This window comes from Phallusia mammillata, chromosome 1 (genome assembly GCF_965637545.1).
Source record: "Phallusia mammillata chromosome 1, kaPhaMamm4.hap1.1, whole genome shotgun sequence".
Taxonomy (NCBI): Eukaryota; Metazoa; Chordata; class Ascidiacea; order Phlebobranchia; family Ascidiidae; genus Phallusia; species Phallusia mammillata.
In genome coordinates, this window is record NC_137252.1 from 23,295,823 (window position 1) to 23,315,962 (window position 20,140).

Genomic DNA, 20,140 nt, shown 5'->3' on the forward strand with positions numbered 1-20,140 from the left:
CAGGAATTTTGAAATGAAGACAAAAAAAAAGAGTGAAGACAATTTAAAGTGTGGATTTCTTAACACACCATGTGGACAGTATTTGCAATCAAGTGCAATCATGTGTATTGATATAATGGACATGTACTGTTTGTCTAACCAGTAGCTGCTAAATTGCTTCACAGGAAGTGTTTCTTAAGAATGAACATTATACAGACAAGATAGTAGTGACACCAAGCACATCCTATTGTTGACAAAGAAAAGCTAGTTACTCAAATGAAAATGTTTCTGTAGATCTGATGTTTATGATTACTTTGAAAATAATTAATCTAGAGATGATGTTTTGACAAATTAAATTACTAGGATGAAAAATCCTTTTTTGCTCTTTCCATGATTTCTTCAAAGGCAAAACAGTTCTTTATAACACTGAAAAAGATGCCAATTTTTCTGAGGAACACCAATATTTCCAAAAGACTTGCACTTGCAGTGCTAGCTCTAAATAGAAAAAAGTTTCTTAATTGTCATTTGGAAATCAAGGAAAAAGCTATCAATTATCATGCCCAAACTATAACTTCGTAATTCATTTTCGTTGGAAAAAGGAAGCACAAGATTTAAAAATATGGTTTAAATTTAAGTGAGAGTGTTGTAAATTTTAAAGCTTGAAGGCGTTTTGCACTTTTTATAATAAGTGTTTTATAAGCTATTTGCCAGCAAGCAGCAATTATAGCAGTTAAGAAACTAAAATACAATTAATAGTCTGTACACAAAAATTCAAGAAAGATGTTTAAATGAACAAGTTCTGAAACCAATGTAATGTGGTTGTTAAATTTGTTAGTTATGATACCAATAAAAAGCTGTATGGCTAGTTTTTTTGTGTGACAATAATCTGTGAAGTGTCATAGAATATGTTGAAAACGCTGACTGTGACTAAATTTACTTAAATGAAACATGACAATTTTTGTTGTCGAACTGAAATACTTCGACCTTTTTCGACTCATTTATATCTATTTTTTCTATATTCCTGTTGTGTTTTACCGTATTTACAACCGCTTCGTTTCGAAGCTGTGCCACGTGTGTTTTTGTTTTTCACATTATTACTGAACGTTATTGTGTTTGGCCCGTCGCTGTGCAAGTAAACAAAATACACAAATGATGCCGTCTGCTGTTTACACTCGTGTACATTATTGCGTAACAAAAATTACGTCACAATGGAGTTGCTAGTTAAGATTTGTATTACTTGTTTTTCTACACAAAACAAATGGCTAGAAAACTAGAAATGTAGCTTTTCAATATATTGCCAACTTATATATGTTCAGTAAAGGCTAAAATTTGTGGGGGCAGCACCCCCACAAATTTTAGGCACGAGCCGCCACTGGCTTTAAATCAGGATTCTTCAACTGGGGCGAGTTCAACATCACTGATTGTATGAATATGTAAGCTTACAAGAACTGTGAAACTCGGCTAACTTTATCTTACAAGCAGATAAAGTGTTTGAATTTATTGTGTTGACTGGCGATTGTTTGTGCTTTTTGTGATCTCGAGAGCAAGGTTGGGCATCTAATTAGCCACAGGAACTTGTTTCGGTTTCACATTTCCTATATAGGCTTAATAGTGCTTCCCAAACTGCGTATTAGTATCATTCAATTAGGTAAATGTAGTGTAATTTGATGTTGAATGTATGATTCTCCTCTACCGAGTAATGCCCTATTGTTTCAACAAAAAAGGGCATTGTTTGCGCATAATTGTAATATTATTTTGTCTATGATGTAACAAACTGTTTTAAATTGTTGCTCCAAAATAATGTCAAGACAACTTGGCGTAATAATGGTTAATTCTGTTTGTGACGTCATATTGGCTGATGATGCTTTGAGCCGACTCAAAGGTTCGCGCTTAATGGAAATGTTTTGTCGAAACAACGAATAGTGTTTGTTTGATTTTTAAATTTTCCAAACTGGCGTAATAATTTTCGAAAAGCATACCTGATATATAGGCAAAATTTCAACCGAAATAATAAGAATGCGTATCCATGGGTCGCGAGAATCCACAAAACAAAATTTTGGGAAGGATTTGGGTCGCATCAAAAAAAGGTTGGGAACCACTGCACTAGGTGGTAGCTAGAAAAGTCAACCAAAGTCTCATTATTCATCTAAGGCAGGGGTTCCCAACCACTGGTACACAAAGGTTTTTTAGGTGGTACGCGAGTAGCTTCCGTTTTTTTTTTCACAAAAGCCCGGTTTCACAACTTCAATTTTGTTTACAGTAAACAAAAATCTCATTCAATCCAGTTGTGGTGCTTTAGTGTTTTTTTAGTAGGCCAATATTATTCTTCTGAATAAAATATGATTCGATGAAATTGGTTGTTCTGCAAGAAGTGGTACGCTTGGCAGTGCAGAGCGTCCAAGTGGTACGAGATCGTAAAAAGGTTGGGAACCCCTGATCTAAGGTGAACATATACACATACTGGTACAGCTCTGAAGCGTTTATGCAGACCAGCGAACACTACTTATAAATCATTGTACACCAGGTTCATTAAAAGTTTTGTACTGAATCAAGCCGCCCCCCAAGCACTCACATATGGCAAGGGACAGGATAGAAAATCTGACCGCTGCTGTGCTGATCCCAGTTCGTGTGAATGTTCACCTTCACCAATCAATGGTCGAACTGATGATCTCGTATTACAAAGCTGAAATGTGCAACAAACAAGGCAGGCAACAGTGATTGAAATTCAACTTTCAGTGGACTCACCATGAAGCCTGTGTAGCCAGTTGGTAGAGTCCAAGATAGACTCCTTTTGTAGGTTCGAATCCCAACCCAGGCTAGATTTTTCTAACCTGTGCCTTGCCATGTGGCAATACTTGGAAGACCGGTTTGATTCGGTATGAAGTCTACACTGGGTCAGGCGTACTATGTCAGTCTCATTGTGTTTCACACACAACCATACTAAGCGACAAACAAGAAACAACATACCGTTTCCACCAGGAATTTTAAGCAACGAAGATTATCTTTCAGTTCCTGCAGTTGATCTATACACATCTCTATCTCTTTGTTGTGCTTTTTTTCGCTGTCAAAATCCACTGCAAGTTTTTTTGCTTCTACCGCTTTAGTGAATACCTCAATAGCTTCACCAAACCGCCCTGTGCTGTAATAAGTATAGCCTAAATTGTTTAAAGTGTAACCATACACCAGTTGTTTGAGTGCATCTCTTCCATATGTTCTGTCCAAGAGTTCCAATATCTCCTTCAATGTCACTTCACGACCTTGAAAATCACCAACCAAAAACTGACTGTACTCAATGTGATGTAGGCACCATTGCTTAGTTTTACGTGTTTGCTCACATTTTTGACTGCTTTGATGTGTTTAAGTATATCATGCATAATTGGTATTACGTGACTGCTCATAAGTGATTTCTGGTGTGGCTGCTTCTTCATCATTGCTTCTGATGTTTTCTGAATTATCCATGAGCATCTTTGCATCCAGGTGACATGTTGTTTTGGGCTTGCTATTTTCTCTAGCAAACTTGAGCAAATTTGAACATAGACAATTGCGTCGAAGTAACGCCTCCTCCTCACAAGCTTGTAGGCAAACTTTTCCAAATCATCAGTACTAATATTCATTTTGTACTGAAACAGCATGGCCAAAGTTTCTCTAATTTTGCGTGCTTCCTTGAACTCTTTATCTTGTATTAGTTTCGTGTAACTGTCAATAATATCTTTAGTTTTTTGCGGTTCTCTGTAACTTTTCACCAATGCTGTTTGTTCTGAACTTTCTATTTCGTTTTTAAGTAGTTCATTCTCCTCGATCCTTGTGGTTGCATTCAAAAACTTAACAAGTTTCTCTCCAGATTCAACTTTTCTGAGCTTGTGTTTGTGTTCTGTATTTGAACTTGTGTCTTTTTCGGCAAGTTCCGTTTTCTCGTCGATTGTTTTGCCTTTCTGTCTGTGTGTATCTTCAACAACATCTTGGTGTTTTGTGACGCTTGTTTCGTTGATTGCGGCTAGTTTTGTTGAAGTTGGGGTGTGTGTTTTCATTTTTTCGCAAGATTGTCTCGAATGATGACTCTGTTGCGGTACGTTATTCTTACTTTCATCCTCGTTGCGGTCTATATGTATGGTGCTTTCTTCGTGTTGACTGGATAATTCTATCTTTTTTTCCTCTTTAGTGTCACCGGAGTTATTCTGAGAGCCCTCGTTTTGGGAGATTACTAACATGTTTGTTTCTGCTATTGTTGGTAGGTTTGTATCGCCTGTTTCATTTTCTGTCGTTTCTACACGAAAACTGTGCTGTAATTGTGTTGTATTATGTTTCTTTGTGATTTTATGATCACCTAATGGTTTGCTAACGTTGCCTTTTATAGAGTCATTTTCCTTCTCACTGGAGTGACTTGAGCTTTGTTCTTTTGATTTCAATTGATCACTTATTGGAAAACATTTTCCAGTAACATTTTCAATTGTGGCCTTGTTTAGTGCTTGAGGCTCAAACATATTATTATTTCCTAGTTCAGTTTGCGCGGTTTCCATTTTTTCTTTCGGGAATGTCTCTCGATCCGAGTCGTTCAGTCGCAGTATGTTTCTGCTTAGGAATCACGTGCTTCCGCTGATCCTGATTTTCTTTTTCCTTGGATTTCTTTACGTTAGAGTTGAACTGTTCGGCACGCTGGCCCGTGGTGTGCTCCTGCATGTGGTTGTCAAAATTGTTAGCGTCCAAGGATTTGTGACTTGGCAAGACTTTGTGGGTTTGTTTGTGTGTAAAGTAATCAGCTTTCCACCTATGATGTGATACAGCGTTTTGTCGACTTAGATCTGGCGTCGGGTTTACACTTTTTGTCAATCTGCTTGGTATCCGTAGCGGTTGTGTGGATAAGACAGATTTTGTGCTTAACCTGGACCGTTTCACGCCGTTGTCCTTGTATTTTGAAGATTTTGTGCAAGTAACGAAAGTTTTCGAAGAACGGTAATAAATCCATTTCTTAAAAAAACGGTTTAGCCCGCGCAACCACAGTTTAATTCATATTCGCGTGAAATACAGAAGAACGGATTGTTTGATTTTGTGAAGCGGAACAATAGGATAAAATTCGCTTATGTCAATCTACCGATGCTCTTCTATCAATAACTATATGTGCTGTATAAATTTCTTGATTTAATTTTTTAGCAACCTACATTTTCCTAAAACCTTTCTATACCTGCTGTACTATAATTATGTGTGTGTGATTATATGTCGTTATCGTTTGGCTTGAGTGCTAAATATGCGTTTCGATGTAAAAAAAAACTAGCCACTTACTTGAAACGGTACCACTTGACTTTGTTGTTTTGAGGCCGTCTTTTCACCATTTCGTTGCACTCTTTTGTAACCTTCTGGTTTATATTTTATTAAGAGAATTTTAAGACCCTTGGTGTTTAATTGTTGTACCCTTACGCCGTAGATACTGTTAAACAAACCGGTTTATCAGTTATTACCACTCAGAAAAGCAAAACATTCTAAATATTACATTAAAAAATGTTTCTTCAAGTCTCTCCATACATCTACACCTGTATTGCTAAAACTAATTCATACTAATAATAACATTTACTAATCTTGAAAAATAACGACAAATAAAGAAAGTAGCCTACATTAAAACATGCGCAAAGGGATCAAGGCACCGCTCTTTATATCATTTACGGATTTGTTTCGTTTTTATTTACCCTGTAACCTGATCATGGACTTTTTTGCTTTGACATTCCCGTCAAGCTGTTGAAATCCTCTTGTAATCGTATCTTGTTCAGATAATAGGCAAGCGCGTTCGAAAACAAAGAAAAACTGTTTGTAAGCACTCTGGTTGTTGTATCCCGTATTTTGCGTGGTCGTCAGTAAGGACAGTGACTGTGCAACATGACAGTGGCTTGGAATTTTATTAAAATTTTACGTTTCAAAAGCTTGCCACCATTTTAAAAATAAACATACAGCTAGACAGTACTTCAAATAAAAATTTTTGCGGTCCCCCCAAAATTGCCTCACGGATCCCTAAAGGGCCGCGGACTCCAGTTTTAGAACCGCTCGGTTAGGACTTACATTGTTCCATTACTTTCTAATAAGTTGCTGGCTTTCAAGACTGTTTACTATTTGTAGCCTACGCACACAAATTTTGCCTCAAAGCGAGTTTTTTGAAAAAAGAAGATTGTAACAATCAGTCAAAAAAATTGTATCCAGTAATTGGCCAATATTTTAAACCCCAACAAAAGTAGCATTCTTATTCTTCATTACTTTGATAGGACCATTTGATCACTATTAAATTTGCAAGTACTTTAATTATTGATATGGTCTGTTGATAAATAAACTAACAAATTGTATCCGTTTAACATTTGGTGGTGACGAATGATGTAGTTTCTTGGTTTCATGCGATGTGATTTTATTGTGCATAACCTGGACCAAATGTTTTAGACAACAGAAGCTGTATAAGGAAATGACACATCCTGATCCCTATAAACAAGGTCCGTACGAATTTGGAACAATTAAGGCGGACGTGATTAAGTTTAACTGCCATTTCAGTGGAAAAGTCAGCTCCTATTTTAAAAATAAATATGCAGCTAAACAGTACTCAAAATAAGTTTTTGATATGTTGTTTTGATGACGGCTTTGTTAAAGTTTAAACATTACTTGAATGATTACATAGTAAGATTTTTTTGCAATTTGGCGCCGAATTAACAATTCATTGCCCTTTCAGGAAATTGATATCGTAAAATAATCTCGAAACGTCGGTTGTTTTACAACACCAATCTGCTAAATAGGCGAAATTTTTTAATACAATATGCTTAAAAGCAACAGGTTTTTCATCGGGGCCTAATGTTCAAACGTGTTGCTTAAAACGTTTACATAAGATAGTGTACTAGGCCGCGCAAAATCACATTCCTAAAAGTAGTGACTCTTTTGTCACGATTTATTGATTAAGGCGGGAAAACAATTTTGCCTTTTTTGTGCTAATCTGAGTTGTCACGTTTTATAGACTGCGTACCTAAAAGCGAAAAACTGTGTAATCACCACATAGCGAAACTGCTGTGCCAGCATTTTATTAAGTTTGAGTAATCTCACCTCGAGTAGCAGTAAGGTCTGCAGGAACATAAAGTCATTTCACGTTTTTAAAGCTGACAGCATTAGAGTCGCGTCAAAACTTGATAAAACCTGTTAAATGCCTATTCATTTATGTTTTATACCCCCTCGATATAAGTGAAATTTCTAATTAATAGCCTAGTAGAGAAATTTAATTACCCTATAAAACTTGACTTGATTCCTTAAAAACTGTATAAGAAACATTTACCTAATCGTGCAATAGGGAAATTCCAACCCCTTATTTAAATATTTTATTATCAGCCAGAATTGCAATCACAAGAATGTATTTGGTGCCGTTTAATAATTGGCCACACTTTACATAAACTGGGTTAGGATTTAAGTAACCAAATTGTATTATTACAGTTGTTCAGTTATTTTCAACCAGCAAAATACTTTGTGATTGGCCTTATTCACGCTCCCATTTAAGTCCATGCCTGTAAGTTATAAGAGTTTATCAAATAAATGTAGTTTTTTGGGGGGCGAATTATGTATCAAAAAATGCTCTTACGGTAATTATTTTCGCAACAATACTTTAGAAACAATTTTGCTCATGTTTGAACAGAAAGTGCTTAGCTTAAAGTTACAATGCATTACAATGCCTTATATTTACATCATTGTGTTGTTAACTCTGGATATGGAACACAAATTCCTGCAGTACAACGCACTAGTAGCCTACGCAGCCTCTTACATAATGAAGTAGGCTAAATACAACCATGTGTATTGGTAAAAAAGAAGCTCGGCTTTTGTTGAGATATCATGAGTCCACATTCGGACCAGATGTTTTTGCATCCGTCCATAGATATCACTCATTTGCTTTCCTTTCCTCCGCAACATAACTGACCGCACGAAGATAACACATAGGAAGTTATTAAGTTTTAAAATTTCCAAAACATATGTTTTGATTTGCTATAAAGGAGGCAACGAAAGTACATGAAGTTATCATTTGCTTTGTAAAACCACACAAAGAAATAAGGTGAGTGTTGTGTTATATTGCTATCTTTTCGGTGGGATTATAAATGCTTGGATAGTTGAAAGATTAGGGTCAGAGGTGTTGATTTGGTTTAGTCTACTGCTGAAGTAGTTTTCATTTTTTAGCTCTGGGTCGACGTTTCTGTATGGTAGTTTTGACATAAATTGTCAACATTGTATATTTTTACAGATGAACAAGCTCTTGCTCCTCACCCTTCTCTTGGGACTCGTCCTTCTTGCATCCGAGACCACCGATGCGAAACGGATCATATACCGAAGACGATACAGGCGATTTTGGTGGTGGAGACGACGACGCTTCTTCAGACGACGATTTTTTTATCGCCGCGGAGATGAGGGTTTGTAATTAGATAAAAGTTTGAAAAAAATTGCATCTGAAATTTTCGCTCTTGAAAGTTATATGTCGTCAAGAACTGACTAAATTCACCTGATAAATGTGTTAAATCCTGGCTTTCTTAAAGTAAACAGCATGCAGTTGAACTTATATACGATTTGTTTTCATTTAGAATCGGCTGAAATGTTTGAAGATGACGTGCCAGAAGAGCTTGAAGAAATGGATGAGTAAATAAATGTAAGTTTTGTAAAATTACCACTTTGATTACTTTTGTTTTAAAAAGTAAGAAAACCTTTAAAACTGTTCGCAACATTAATTTGGAAAAAACTTCCAAATCTTTGGGTGTTTGTTATGTTCTTTAATTTTGGATTGTTCATAGATTAGGCTACATCGTATTATTGAAGTTTATTGTGAACACTTTTGGTTCATGTCTGATAAAATTCTGTTTTGTTTGCAGAAACTCATCAATGTCGACAAATAGGCTTACATGAAATTTCACCGTTCTTGCTATAATTTGTTCGACAATAAAATCACAAAAAAGGCTTATTTGTGTGTATACTGTTCAATGTTTTTTCTTCCAAATGATTTTTTAGTAAAAAAAATTGAACGAAAGCATCATGTTTATAATGGAACTTGCAAAGCTACTTTTTCAAACAAAATGCCGCCAAAACGATCAATCGCCTAAAAAGCGCAGTATTGCCGTGGGCAACAACAATTAGAAACAAATTAGGCAGAACTGGGAGCGTTTACTTTAAACAAATTTAAAAAAGATTGGTGATGAAAATATTAAGCCATGTGTCTAATGACAGAAATGGCTTATTAACTGTCATGACATATGTTCTTGGTTAATAAAAATAACCAAATAAAAAAGTATGATAAAAAACTAGATTTTGCAAAGGTAATATATTCCCTATGCTTATTTTATTTTGGGTATATTTAGCCAAGGTTGTTTTAACTTTGATTTATTTCTGCAGGCAGTCCCCACAACCGCAAAAGTGTAAACAAATAACCATAAGAACATTATCAAACACAATGATTGTTAGTGTGCCTTAAAACTTAAATATTCATGTTATATATTTACGAACTATCCAAATCGCATGCAATTCAGACATTGTTATAAGTTTGTAGACCTAAATAGCGTGAAACACTGACATCTCAAAATGGCATTATACAAACTGTCAAAATGTCATTTAACTCAAATATGTTAAAACATTCGCCTATTTTAGCGGGTCTGTAGGGTAAATATAAGGGCTACACGGTGAAACGAAATAATGGACACCTACAACTGCCAAAATCAACAAACTGTTCAAATTTCATCCAAATCAGACATTGTTTAAAATTTTACCCATTTTATGGAGCTAGAGTAAATACTTTGGCTACCGTATCAAACAAAACAAATGGATTATCTTCTGACTATATCTATCATCTGTGTAAGCTTCATCAAAATCCATTAAACGTTTCATGACGAAACGAGTTGGACAAACTTTGGGAAGAAAAACAAACACAGTAAATCAATATAAGACCCTTTTAGGGAAGGGGACCCATAGTCATAATAAAAAAATAATAATAACGAATTCACTAAGACTAAATTTGCATTACAAGCCGTATGCCATCCATAAACAACTTAAAAAATGTTACAAGTTAAAGTCATGTCGGTCAATTGGTAACAAACAAAACCATTTCTCTTTTAGTCGGAACATGAGCGTCAACTGGTCAGCGGTGGAACTTCTCATAAATTTTACCGCATGACAGCGTGTTGGACATAATGCTTGGATTGCACAAATCCACAAAGATTTACTGTCGCAGATCAGCAACATTCGACGTAAACATGCACATTGTATACTTTGCAAAACATTGTCAATAAATAAGTTTCGTTTCTGCCGCTAGATAAAACCAGAGAGTCGAACCGCTTGTCTTACGGGTTCAGGTTCGGTTCGGGTTTATTTCGTTTTGTTTTAAGGGATCGGATTCGGTTTAGGTTTTCAAAAATGTATATTTTCGGGTTCGGGTTTTGGTCCGATTTGGGCAAATTATTCGGTCCGAACCGGTTTGCGGTTTTTAAACCGGTTCAAATTTTTATTCATTTTAGTTTAATTCTACTCATCATCTACCTTGCCTTATCAAACTTTAAAAGAATCTTGCTAATGCACTGTTATTTTTGACTCGCCCTATAAGTGTTATCTCGCGTATTCTTTAGTGCGCTGTTTCGAAAAAAACACAAAATAGAAAACAGGCTGCATTTTTACTGGTTCGGTTCCGGTTCGGGTCCAACGCCAAACAAAATATAGGGTTCAACTCCGGTTCGGGTTTTTAGGAAATCGTAATTAGCGGTTTTGCGGTCGGTTCGGGTTTAATGAAATTAACCGCACCAACCGGTTCGCGGGTTCGGGTTCAGTTCCGGTTCGACTCCCTGGTTAGAGGGTTGACTTCACACTACCCTCAGACTCGGAGATTCCTTTGTTGTTCATGGACCGGGATGAGAAATACAATCAATTGTAAAAAGTCTTGATATGATGCTTGGTAGTGATGGACCGGTTTGGATCGTAGCACCATAGGCGGTGGCGGGGTGGCGCCGCCACCTTGGGTTTCTAGAGCACGGTGGCGGCCACCGTGGATTTTAAGTTAGTTTGTAGCGTTTTGCACAAAGCATGGAAAAGTCTGATCAAAAACTGGGTATATTTTGCTTTGAAAACAAGCTTGCTGCCGAAAAAGCAACAAAACATTTCTTAAAACTACAACCTAGTTTCGTCAGTACTCCTTTATGACGTCAAACACACCATTGTTTGCAAGTAAATGTTTCGTCATTATTGTGTACAATGCGAATGTTTTGTAATAAATGGTTATCTTAGGTCATATAAAGCAACAGCACCTTGACGAAACATTTTTTGGATGATAAACGTTACAGGAACGTGTTCCAAAACAAATATTATTTCGAACATTTCTTTTGATTTATTTTTGCGAATGTTGCATTCTGTTGGAAGTATATTGGGCTTAGTGTTTGAGCTCTTGTGGCTGCACGCATTTGTGACGTCATATTTTTCGTTCGCCACCTTGTATTTTTGTAAAACTCGGCGCCTATGCGTAGCACTATGGTACGTTGTTTGGTATTAGACCGCTACTTCGATAACACAAGTTTTTCCGCCTTGTGCATGATTCTTTTCTCTATAGGTTTGTGCTTGTTTTCAGTAGCAATTGGAAATGTGTCATAAACTATCGCGGTATACTATCTTACAAAATAGTTAACAAGTTCGAAAAGCAAGTTAGTTTTTGCTTTTTGAAAGAATTCGGGCACATTAAATCAAGTCGAGGCTGATTGTTTATCGCGTTGTGTACGTTAAATAAAGGCCTCACTGTTGTTATTGTTGTTGCTGAGGCTCATGTGATGTAACCTCCTAATGTCCAGTTGGTGTTCAGGAGTCGTGTTGCAACATCACTTGAATTCACCGTAATTTGATAACGATGAAGAAGTGCTCATTCCTGTTGTCCAGCTGTTTTTTTTCTGCTTCCAAGCAACTCACTTTGAACTTTGTTTAAGCGACTCACTTTGAACTTTGTTTTAATGCAGCGTTTTTGGCATTTTTTTCACAGTTAACATTGGCCAATGTTTAATCAATCAAATACAGAAGACGGCTAAAGTTGTTCTGCAGTTGCACATAGTAGCACATATTGCCCTTGCATATACACTATAACCTATTTTAAAACATTGATATATTTCCTATGCTTATTTTATATTGGGTCCCATACCATCTACTGTCTTTTATAACCTTAGTTGTTTCTGCAAGCAGAAACTCATGGGTTGTAGATAATGCATTTCAAGAGATAACCATGTGAACGTTTAGTGTTGTAAGGTAAAACGCAGTGATCGGCACTGGGTTTAAATAATAATACTATGTAGAGTACAAACTATATAAATTTAGATTCACCCCAGATATTGTTTGAAGTATGTCCTATTTAACGTTCCTTTTCAAAGAAACGAAGAAGTAAGTAGTGGCATAATGGGGTAAAACAAAAAAATAAATAGCAAATTCTACAAGCTGTCCGGTTTTCATTCAATGGGGTTGTTCAGCCGAATCAAAAATTCCGCTAGGTGGCAGCACCGTCCGGTCATACAATGCGTTGGTTTAAAATTTCCGCTAGGTGGCAGCACCTTCCGGTCATACAATGCGTTGGTGATTTTAAACTATTCCTTAATGGAAACTTGTACTGTAACAGTATTACTGGAATGTTATTATAGTTGTATGTACAGGTTGTAAATGTAGGAACACAGTACAACTTTTTCCTGACAAGAAGTTGCTTTTACAAAAAAATGACATAAAATTGCAATTAACAGAGAAACTGTATTAGATACATTTTTGAGGTCAAACTTAAGCTCTTTAATCATCTAATATGAAGACTTGAAGTTACTGAAACATTCGCAACATCAATCAAGCAAGATTTGACAAAGAAACTATATGTCCTTCTATATTTCCACTTAGGAAAGCATTTTCAGAGGAAAGTTAAAACAAGGAAATTTGATGTACTGGCTGGGTGTTATACCAACCAAATAGAGATGTCATAATGGTAATGGCAGTAAATAGTACAACGAAGTAACATCAGTTGCAAATGATTCCATTCCATTGCTTGCATCCATATTCATTGTTGCTCATACAAACAGCTAGCAAATTAAAGATGTAACTTTCGACAGTAATTTTTTCAAAAATGACAACAATACAGAATGACACTGAATGTGAGTTTCAAGTATTTTACCTGTTTTTAATGTATTGATTTGATTTCATGTTTCTTGTCACAGTAGTGACTTGAAGTTAGTTCACTTGATTTCAATTGTTCACTTTGCAAACATTTTGCAGAAACTTTTTCAACTGTAGCCTTGTTTAGTGCTTGAGGCACAATCACGGTATTTTTTCCGAATTCAGTTTGCGCTGTTTTCACTTCAGCCGCATTCGGCGATTTTTCTTGATCCGAGTCGCTTTTATGAGTCGCACTGTGTTCCAGCTTAGGAATCCCACGCTTTACCTGGTCCTGATTTACCTTTATGGTTTTCTTTGCTTTAGAGTTCAACTGTTCAGCACTCTGGATCGTGATGTGCTCCTGTATGTGGCTGTCAGAATTGTTAGCGTCCAAGGATTTGTGCTTTGGCAAGTGTTTGTGAGTTTGTTTGTGTTTGAAGTTATTAGCTTTCCACTCATGATTTGATATAGGGTGGTGTTGACTTAAATCTGGCTCCAGGTGTAAACTCTTTGTCAATCTGCTTGGCAACCGTGTAGGTTGTGTGGACGAGGCTTTTTTGTGCTTAACCTGAACCGTATCACGCTGTTATTCTTGTATTTTAAAGCAGCTTGTGTAACGATGTTTCTCAGTTCGCGACGTAAAGACCTTTGCTGCCCCGGCTGGGGCGGGGGCGGACCCAAGTCCCATACAGGCCTATATACTGCTTATATAAGGTATTGCTGCCAGGCATAGTATCAAGTTACTGCTTGTTTCATTATTTATGGTTTCTGTGACAGTAATTACTTCCTCGAGGGACTTTTTTGTATGACGTGGTAATTGGCTTAAATTCTCTTTACTTTTGTGATCCCGATCGTGGCTTTTGTCCTCGCAATTGCTAACTTCTTTCTCTTCAGCGCGTTTGGTTACACATTGGTCGCTTTTATCAGGCAACGAAAACTTTTGTTCGTTGCGCTTATCAATCTGTTGGAGAAAATTAATTTGTTTTGGTTGAGGTGTTTTGTCGTCGGCACGTTTTCTCTGGATCGCTCCGCTTTGTGTTGCTAATGCTTTTGATTTCAGACTTCCTGATGGTACAGAAGTTATGTGTTTGTTTCCAGTGCTATTCTTATGCCTAGTATGAGCATCTAAAGACAAATCATTGCTTTTGGGCTTCGTTACATTGAAGCTGGAGTGTCTGGATGACTTTTGTGCTGTTAAAAGCTGCCTGCTTTGGTTTCTTGAACCCATTTTGTTCCTTGTTTCTGAGGGTTGTACAGTTGTGTCCTTTGAGTCTTTGGTTGTGTTTTCAACAGAGCCTAAATCTGCAGAGGGCATTGGTGTTGTCAGAAATGGTCTGCTTTTAGATTTAAGGATGTTTCTGCTGGTTTGATAACTTTGTTTCATTGCGCTCCTCGATCTAGGTTTCATATAACTTCCTCTCCCTGACGCATTATACTCTTTTTCTTTTAACTCTTCTTCATCGGATGAGGTTTCTTCATAAACATCATCTTCGTTTATCGAATCATCTATCAGTGAAAAGTATTATTGTCAAAGATAGCTTACAATTATTTCTTGCTTTATAGGCCTATGTTTTAAAAAAAAAACAGTTTCAATGTTAAAATTTACTTATCTCCACAACCACTTTAAAACAATAAAATAAAGATAGGGTAGCAATACAGACGAAACAATGAAGTTTTCTATTGCAACCAACATACAACTAACCGTTTGATTGAAAGAGTGCTCCCAGCGTTAATGGATGTTTGTCGAAAAGTACTTCTAAAATAAAAGTTGTTGTTTGAGCAGTATAACCAACCCTTGATACCACAATGTCATTCAAAACATTTGGAGTTTGTGTGTTAAATACGCTTCTGCTGTATTATCAAACGTACCATCTTCTTTGCTTTGTAGTGAATGAGGTGCTGTTTTCAAACGCGAAGATTCTTCCAGTTCCTTTAAACCTTTGTACACATAAGCATTATAACCTATTTAATATAGCTTATAGGCCTACCTGACTATCAAAAAAATAATGTTAACTTTAGATAAAATAAACCGTAATGCTACTTTAAATTCTAGTGATGTGCGTGAACGAACGATTGTAGATAGGCATAGCTGTTTTTTGTTATTCAATCACACACCAAACTTTTTAAAGCGGAGAAGTTTTTAAATAGAGCCTTTGTTGGAGCCCCGATTTAATAATTATTTTGTAACAATACCTATAGGCTACCTGAAATGTTCTTCGTCCCTTCAGAGTGGAAAATTCTAAAACAAACAATATTTATTAATTGCAACTAACATAGGTGTTGTACAGGAAGTAATTAGCCCATAAACGTGACAAGTACAAACGTAAAAATCTTTGAAAGGTAAAATTCGCTGCACAATCAAAGTTTAATTGACAATCCTGCGAATTACGGTTTATGAGAATCGTTTGATATTATCAACCGAAACACTTCGATACATCTTACAGAGGCGTTCTGGCCATTCCCTGCTACAAGTAACTAAAATGTGATGCATATGCGGCAAAAATGAGCCCACCCACAGCACACCAATTGTCCACGCCATGGATTTAATCCTATTCCTTCAGCAACCTAGACTTTTCTGTAAAGTCTTTCCGGGCCATACGTACTATGAGTATGTTGTTGGCTTGTTTTATTGCTTCGAGGCTTATCTCAGTTCTTAAATCTGCTTTTCGAAGTGAACAAAACTATAGTGACTTACTTAAAACGATACCACTTGACTTTGTTGTTTCGAGGCCGTTTTTTCACCATTTTGTTGCACTCTTTTGCAACCTTCCAGCACAGAGTAAAAAACTTTTACATTCGATGTTTAAGTTGTAGAATCTGTTGAATGAGTTTATACTTTATAACCAATCAGAAAAACTATACTAATATTCATTTGAAAGATATTTCATGGCTCCCTTAAACATGTAACACCTGTCTTGCTCAATATCTATAACTTTCACTTATCTTAAGCGGTGTACTCACATTATTATTAATTAACGAAAACCTCTCCATTAACAAAACCATCCATGATACTTTCATCTGTTTTGTACCAAATCTGAACTGTTGACATTTCTTAACGTTTGTTTTGACGGGTTGCATGACATTTGTTTCTGTTAAATTTAGCTTGTAATTGTACCTTGTTCAGACAGGCACGCACGTTCGAAAACAAAAACGTGTTTGTAAGCACTATCATTGTTGTGTGTCGTATTTTGTGGCCGCAAGGACCTGATTGAATGGGACAATCAGATTAAACATTGAACAATAAACAAAAAGATTTCCCGCAACTTCGATAACAAATATTTTTTCTGCCTTATGCAGTATATTACTTCTCTACAGTTTTGTGTTTGTTTTCTAAAGCCACGAAATGAGTGAATATAAATTAGAATGATGTAGAAAGGTCCAAAACATGTTTTTAAAACATGTAGTTTTAGTTATTGGCGCCATGTGTTGTAGGCTGTACGCAACATTTTGTAACCATGTAATATTTTGCAATTTGTCGTTGACTATTGGATTCAGTTTCATGTTTTACAAAAGTCTGTGCATGGTTCACTATGCCTTCTGATATTTTACTTCCGAAAAAATGTTTGGTGCTGATATTTCTCTACTGTAAAACCGATATATTAGTGGTTTTGGCTTTACAAAGGAGTTGTCTTTTGGGCACATCAGTGTTTAAGCCGAAGCTGATTTTATTGGCAGGATCCACGTAGAAAACGAACAGCCTCTTGGATATTGCTGCTGTTGAAGCTTATATGAGGTAACCTCTCAATGCCCAGCTGGTGTTTGGGAGTTTTGATGTTACCATACCGTTTTGTCGGTTTTCCCGTAATCTAATCAACGATGACGATGCACCCTCTTCCATTTTTGTTTTTGTCAAGCGACTCAGTTTATACTGTGTTTATTTTTACATATTGTTTTTGTCCGTATTGCTTTAAACTTATTCAAATTTACACAGTTGTTAGCTATTGATTCTAATTTGATCCTTCTAAAGTTTGACCCCGAATGACCCAGCAGTTTATTTTAAAAACATCTAGGAGTTTCATGCTTTGTTGGGGTGCAATGTAAGGTATTGTAATAAATGTTGTACCTTTTTATTGGATTCACCCATTTTAACCCCTTAAACCCTGAAATATTTGGTTTTAGCATTTCAGTCCTTCAGGTCAGAAATACAAGTCCTACTGTGCTGAAATTTTGAACGATTGTATGTAGTGGATTACTCGTTTAGTGTTTAAAAATTTGGCACATCAATCGACCAAGTGGTTACCTTCACAGCCCATAATATGTGCATACTGGAAAGCCCAAGGAAGTAATGAAACATTTACATCCAAAAATAATGATTCCCAACATATACAAATATTTTTCAAATCTATGAAAGAGGTCAAATTAAATTTAGTTAATAAAGTTTTCCACACAAATTACGGGTATAGGTTACACCAGCACTTATCGAACGGGGTTCATCAACAAAATGTAGGTGTGACAGTTGCAACTCTTTTGTGTGTGTATTCATTACAAAATAATTCCGGCAGGTTGTGGGCGCTTTTGCTTTCACAGCTTTGCCTAAACTTGGTGGCAGTGACCCTCAGACATGTGTATGTTTCGTATTGGAACATTATCTTTGATGTCGGGGTGACAACCAACAGTAGCATGCTATGATCTGTAAATGATGGGTCGTTCTGTGAGTGGTATTCCTGTGGCAGAGACTGCCAACCAACGATCTGTCAATCACTAAAGATTTTACTTATTACTTATTTCCTCTTTGTTGAGATAATTTGACTTTTTAATCTCATTTATCAGTTTAAACTAGACTCAAATTTGGAATTATTTATTTTTCTGAATACGAAGTTGGCAGGAAACGCTTGTAGGTATCCTGACCTTCTAGTGGGCCGTAAGTTTATTGAGAAACACTATCATGAATTGAAACTCCAAAGCTGACAAATTCATCACATTTAAATCAGTATGTGTATTTTTTATTGCAAACCACTGCGGATAAAGATTTCGCCAAAAAGTATGGCATTATCGCCAGCCTTATTATAGTGCAACTGTATTAGCAGGCTACACCTAGCCTATATTCCAGAGACGTCATACTCGTTAAACCAGAAGACGACGCAGTTACATAGCGATGTTGAAAACAATTAAAGGCTTTTGAAAACATTTTTTTAAGAATACACACAAAGTTAAGTGCATTTTTTTAATAGAGCAAATTTGGTTAAATCCAGCCTACATAACGAGACAAAAAATAGAACTTCGACAAAATCAAAAGGTTTAGAAAAAAACGTTACTATCGAAACATGCACAGACCTGGTTACTACCAAAACAGGTTTAGATACTTCATTTGAAACTGATTTTAGGTCTTGTTTTACAGTATTTTGTTAATGGCTATAGCCCATTTTAACAAAACTTTAAATTGGTATTTAAGTCCAGCATGAAGCACATCAGGTTCAAGTGCGGAAGCATTTAATAAAGGTAAGTGGCGACTTAAACAGCATTCGTACATAGACCTACAGCTTGCAAGAGTAATAAAGTCGTTACCTTTGTAAGCAGTGATCGTTGTACAAGCTACTTTGTAAGGCAGTATAGTATCGAATCTATAGTGCCTTGCAAAAAAACGTGACAAACAAGTTCGCCGTGACGTGTTTTAGATTAGAATTGCCTTTTACTTGTTTGAAAGGTGGTAGCCTATACATATACCCTACGTTGCAGCTACCGCAGAGATCCAGTTGCCTTGAAACTTTTGTGTTTGTCGTTTCGATTAAGTTTTTGCTTGCATTTTCAGAGGTGTGGAAGTGTCCGCTCGTTTTATTTTTTTCGTAACCTTGTAAAAATGTTCCAAAAGTGCGATTTTATATCCATTAAGAACTCCAAGAAAATCGTACGAGAATATCTACACTATTTTGCCAATAAAATTATACGCCTTTAACAAACCCATGTTTGTTTCAAATAGGATTGTTATAAGACCTTCAAAGTGTTTTTCAGCATTTTAAGTGCTTCTATAGGTTATTCTAGCGATAAATTTGTGTTCCCGAGTCAACTGAAGAGTGCTCGAGACATTTTAGCAACTCGTTATAAACGATGTTGTTTGCCAAACTCTTTCAAAGGGGTGCGACCTGCTCTAAGCATGATCAATGCGACTAAAATGACAACTTTTAGTCAATTTTCGCCCTGAAAAGTTTCGTCTTTCCCATTTCTTTTCCCATGCGAAACCCTGCGTCAAACCACATTTACAGAAAGCTAAGTGCTCAGTATAGTTTACAACAGGTTTGACTTAACTTATAGCCTTTTTTGACTTATGCATTTTTGTTGTGCTATGATGGTTATTAACCTTCGCAAAATGTGATTTAGAAATCTACGAACATCAAACGTCTATAGTTAATAAGAAATGTGTTGGAAAAACACTATGTTAGTTGTTTTAATTTTTAATATTTAAGCTTTTTACTAACCGCGAATTTCAAATTCTTTGTATTGTCAGATCAAAAATATACAGAGTGTTTTGAAAAAAAATACTGGCAGACGTTTGTTGGATTAACTTTGATCAATGTATTGCAATAGTTAATAAAAAGAAACAACATGTGTGAGGCAACCCTGTTTGTATAGCCAAATTCAACGACTAAGGTTAGAGGTCGGGGCTGACTTTTTGGACTGGGCTCGGGCTTTAGTTTGAACGAAACGGGCATGATTAGGGCCTGAGTTTACACTCCGCATCAATTTTTACCGGATTTTCGGCCGCCTGCTTCAGTTTTTATTTAAATAAATATTCGGGTTAAGGTCCCAATTTCAACCCGCTTACAACCGTGCCAACGATTGAACTAAGTTTAATGTTTAAGCTTCATTTAACACTTGGCCATATCGGTCCCTTTTAACAGTCTCGCAAATAAATTTGTATGTAAAAGCTGTTTGGACGTAAGTTAGTTGTAAAAAATGTTTGGACGTAAGTTACTTGAAAAATAACACCTGGACGTCCAAACTGTTTATACTTTGACAAAGACTGTGAGTGTGTGTGATATGTGTGTGCGAGCAAAGTGAATCCGACAAAGTTATCAACTATCTAAATAAGAATAAC

At 36.3% G+C, this 20,140-nt stretch overlaps 1 protein-coding gene and 1 long non-coding RNA gene across 3 annotated transcripts; one reads left to right on the forward strand and one right to left on the reverse strand.

Moving 5' to 3' along the window:
• Nucleotides 1–1,891: 1,891 nt before the first annotated feature.
• On the reverse strand, nt 1,892–4,192 carry LOC145221914 (uncharacterized). The gene has a single exon (XM_080088062.1). It carries the CDS (start codon nt 4,185–4,187, stop codon nt 3,225–3,227), a length of 963 nt encoding a protein of 320 aa, XP_079944188.1. The 5' UTR covers nt 4,188–4,192; the 3' UTR covers nt 1,892–3,224.
• A 3,760-nt stretch (nt 4,193–7,952) lies between these two features.
• Nucleotides 7,953–8,923, forward strand: LOC145235534 (uncharacterized). 2 transcript variants are annotated; one of them, XR_013861929.1, is made up of 4 exons: nt 7,953–8,032; nt 8,219–8,384; nt 8,553–8,607; nt 8,838–8,923. It is a non-coding gene; the product is annotated as an uncharacterized LOC145235534 (long non-coding RNA). The 2 variants fall into 2 exon arrangements; XR_013861930.1 differs by having other exon boundaries at nt 7,954–8,032; nt 8,553–8,617.
• The last annotated feature ends 11,217 nt before the right edge of the window (nt 8,924–20,140 follow it).